Here is a 4,407-nt window from a genome sequence, read left to right as displayed (position 1 = left end):
CTCTCTCTCTCTCTCTCTCTCTCTCTCCCTCTCTCGCTCTCTCTCGCTCTCTCGCTTTCTCTCTCTCTCCAAATAAAGCCAAAGGCCAAATAAAGTGCTTTTGCTTTCGCCTAGAAACACACAGCGTCTCCCTGACATGCTGCTTCAACACTAACTGCGTTACTGAAACCACGCCTTCTTTCTTTGCGTGCACATTTGGGCGGCATTATGCAAATATTTCCACATAGTGAGGTAGATATGTGGGGGCGTGTTGGAACGAGCTGTTTTAGGGGGGCGTGGCAGAGTCTTAACTTTGATAAAGAATATCTCTTTGGTTTTGAGACTTTAGTCTTTGCAACTTCAGGGATCTTATCTATGCACAATCAGCTTGTAACACTCCAAAGAGAAAGGAAAACTTCGCATCATATGACCGCTTTAATATTATATTCAAGGTATCTATTAATATATCTCACAAGTGCAGTGGGGTTTATACAGAGACGATGATAGTTGCTAAACCCAAATCTAACCTTAACCTGACAACAAACCTGTTGAAACGATGAGATTAAATACAAAATATGATTTAGCTGAATTATTAGCTTTACATGCACATGTACAGTATGTGTTGTATTCACATTATGTTTGAAGCTGTAGTGTCATTGTGTTGCATTAACCCGACTGCAGATCTCTCTCATTCATTGAAATGCCTTAAGAATTCCCTAGTCCCCAAAGAAATCCTAATGGAATTATCGGCATAATTTGAAAAATAAATAAATAAATAAAACAAATTCATTAAATAAGATCCTAATAGATATGAATTTCAGTTATAAGGGAAGATCTTAGCAAATTGTTCTTGATCCTACTAGGATGGATTCCAAATTATTATAGACATTATATTAGCAACCCATTAGCATTAGTCTCCTAAATAACACCCAGTATGTTCTATATGCACATCGACAAGCCAATTTATATCTGCATTTTTGAGAAACGAGTCTCAGTGCAACATATTTTAGAATGTGACTTGATATTTCACAAGAGCAACATCATTTTTCTTTTCAGTGTGCTTGTGATGTGTTTTTGCTAATGCCGTTGAACAATTTCCAGTTGTAATTTGCAAACCTTAGTCAGAGCTCAGCTGTCTCAGTGTTTAGTCACCAGTTAGTTTGTTGTCAGTCACAGCCTGTCATGGCCAGCTGCTACACTTTGTTTGTTTATCTATTTTTTTATCAGAGCACCATGTCGCAAGATGAGACCTTGGGAGACCTCGCTACAAAATCTCCCCCTTCCCTCCAGACGACTGCCTCTGATGAGACTGCAGCAAATACAGACGAGGTCCTGCTGATATCACAAATCTCACTAGACACATCGGCCTCTGACTCAACCAATGTGGCTGCAGAAGAGCACAGTACAACTAAAGGTGTTGAAGTGAAGCAGGTACATCCATCAGAAGAAAAACCTGAGGGTCAGGTGACTGAATGTGTGGATTCAGTGAGCCTGGATGCAGATGTTACACAGGAAGAAGTGCAGGGAACAGAGGTACATTTAATAGGATTGATCTGTGTTTGCGTCACAAAATCCATAAATCCATCTTTTGTGTGTATTTTTCGGCTGTGTGGATGCATGTTATCAGTGCCCGGATGAGTCTAAACCTAAAGGCTGGAGTAGTTGGGGCTCCTGGGGGAGGTCACTTCTGACCACTGCTACATCCACTGTGGGTAAGTCACCATAGCAACCTGTCACTACAGTGAGGCTAACCATACAGTAGATCCTTCCACAGGTAACTGTAAGATAACATCGTCACAGAGAGTATCAATCTGTGTTTTTGTCACATTTTAGCATTTGGGTTGTTGATCTAGCACAGATCAGATTTTGTTGCATGCATGTAAACAGCAAAAATACATATGAGATTAAATTTTTTGCTATCCAATTTGTGGCAACTAAAAAGTATTTCTAAATTCAATAAAAAAATACTATACTGTTCAAAAGTTTAGTGTTGATGCAAATTTTTTATCATTTTAAAAGAAGTTGTATTTGATTAAAAATACAGTAAAAACAATAATAATATTGTGAAATTTTATTAGAATTTAAAATAATGGTTTCTATTTTAATACGTTTTAAAAAGTAATTTATTCCTGTGACAGCAAAGCTGAATTTTCAGCATCATTACTCCAGTCTTCAGTGTCACATGATCCGTCAGAAATCATTCTAATATACTGATTTGATGCTTATTATTATTATTATGAATATTGAAAATAGCTGTGCTGCTTAATATATTTGTGGAAACCTTGATACTTTTTTTTTTAAAGAATACTTTATGTATAGAAAGTTCTGCATTTATTTGAAAAAAAAAAACTCTTATAACATTATAAATTAACTGTTACTTTTGATCAATTTAATGCATCTTTGCAGAATAAAAAGTATTCATTTCTTAAAAAAAAAAAAATCTTACCCCAAATGTTTGAAGAGTCTTTTTTTTAAATTTTGCAATGATCTCAAATGATCTGTTTTGTTATTCATGCAGTCGATGGGACCAAGGTAAAGTGATTTAAAGTGCATTACGGTACACACATTTTAATTTTTTTGTTGTATTATTTAAATTAACAGCATACAGAGCAAGAACTTGCAAAATAATATCATATTAGATAGCATTCATATAAAAACACATGTGAGGCATAATACTAAAGGGCTAACTTCTAAATGCAGAAAGTGCTATTGTCAGCTCAGTGTGTCTTAGTAGATATTATTGTCACAGTTGTAAACTATCTGGACAATAAATCCGATTTAGTCAGTATCTGTTCTGTGCATTAGGCCTTGCAGGGTAAATGCTGCCCTAAAGTTGAATGCTTTTCCATCCTTTGATTGTCCCTAGGTCAAGGGTTAAGCTCTGTAAAAGAGAAAGCAGGTGTGGCATTACGAATCCGTCAGAGCTCATCATGTGAGGAGGCAGAAGAGGCCCATGAGCATTCTGGGACAGAGACGGCAGAACACGTTCATTCAGAGGAGGTGCAGAGAGGAGTACTGTCAACCATCAGCAGCGCTGTTCAGAGCACTGTGAGTCTGCTCATATGATTTACCATATCACTGAAATGTAGCAAAATCAGACCCAATACTTCAAATCTGGAGATGCTTTTGAGATAGTAATGAGTCTCGGCTGACCACTTGTGAGTGGATCACAGAAAAATTGTCATGTTCATACAAATGTTTTCTCCCTCTTGCGTTTTCAGGGAAAGTCAGTAATAACAGGAGGTCTTGATGCTTTGGAGTTCATTGGAAAGAAGACCATGAATGTCTTGGCAGAGAGAGACCCAGGTTTTAAAAAGACCAAAATACTGATGCAGAGAACTGTCTCTCTGTCTCAGGTTAGATGGTCAACAAATGCTCAAATAACATTTCTCACCATGATTATTGGGTGTTGTTTTCCCAGCGGAGTGCCTACAACCGTCTTACCTTAGAAGATACAGTGTTTTTTTTTGGAAAATCCTGCCATGTTTTCAGTATATGCTTGTGTGTCACTTAGCTGCTGTATGTGCTTATGTTGTGTTTGTGTGCAGATGTTAAAAGAAGCAAAGGAGAAGGAGAGAGAGAGACTGAGCAGTCAGATGGTCACAGAACCAACCGCCCACTATGGGATCTTGTTTGATGATTACCAAGGCTTGTCTCATCTTGAGGCACTGGAGATACTTTCCAATGAGAGTGAAGGGAGGGTTAGTAACACACACCTATAATACATTTTACCAGTGTAAAAACAAGCTGAAATACTAATGTCAACAGAAATACATTTCCATCCAAGACTATGTCCTACATTATTTTAATGCTTTGTCTAACAACAAAATAATTTTTCAAAATTCCTCTTTTTTTTGGAGTTTTTTTGCCTGTTGCAAAATAAACCCATGAGAGCTTTATTTTGCACTAATGATTGACTGTACAGTTATCCCACTATTACACATCTACTTATCAAATACATAAATAAATGGACATGAAATATTAATAATGATCTTATTACTTGTGAAGTAAGAGACCAATGTGTGATACTATTGACATGAAACTAGCATACACAACCCTTAGTTTGGTCAGGTATTTTTTGAAAGATTAAAAAAAAAAAATCAGAAAAGATGCATTCAATTTATCATAAGTGACTGCAAAGACTCTGTCAATGTTTTGCACATTGATGGTAGTAATAAGAAATGTTTCTGGAGTAATGATGCTGAAAATCCAACTTTGCCATCACAGGAATAAATTACATTTTTAAATTATATTAAAATAGTAAACAAAGTGTAATAATAAAGTTTAAACTGTAATAATATTTTACAATATTACTGTATTTTTGATCAAATAAATGCAGCATATCTAATAAGTTAGACATGAAAGTCCTTCTCCTTTCCTCTTTTCTTTATGTTTCTCTCCTCATTTCAGGTGCAGGAATTCTTGTCC

At 36.2% G+C, this 4,407-nt stretch overlaps 1 protein-coding gene across 1 annotated transcript in view; it reads left to right on the top strand.

Moving 5' to 3' along the window:
• The window catches only part of LOC107591566 (protein NOXP20-like), a 6,362-nt gene that overhangs the window by 1,511 nt on the left and 444 nt on the right, over positions 1-4,407 (top strand). The window contains exons 2-7 of the mRNA XM_016280760.1: positions 1,207-1,512; positions 1,607-1,691; positions 2,846-3,027; positions 3,201-3,335; positions 3,528-3,680; positions 4,390-4,403. Coding sequence (XP_016136246.1) covers positions 1,213-1,512; positions 1,607-1,691; positions 2,846-3,027; positions 3,201-3,335; positions 3,528-3,680; positions 4,390-4,403 — 869 coding nt within the window. The 5' untranslated portion in view covers positions 1,207-1,212. The remainder of the gene's footprint in view (positions 1-1,206; positions 1,513-1,606; positions 1,692-2,845; positions 3,028-3,200; positions 3,336-3,527; positions 3,681-4,389; positions 4,404-4,407) is intronic.

This window comes from Sinocyclocheilus grahami, unplaced genomic scaffold, assembly GCF_001515645.1.
Source record: "Sinocyclocheilus grahami isolate Dianchi unplaced genomic scaffold, SAMN03320097.WGS_v1.1 scaffold143.1, whole genome shotgun sequence".
In the NCBI taxonomy this organism is placed as follows: Eukaryota; Metazoa; Chordata; class Actinopteri; order Cypriniformes; family Cyprinidae; genus Sinocyclocheilus; species Sinocyclocheilus grahami.
Note: the sequence above shows the minus strand (reverse complement) of the source record. Positions and strands in the feature narration are given on the sequence as shown.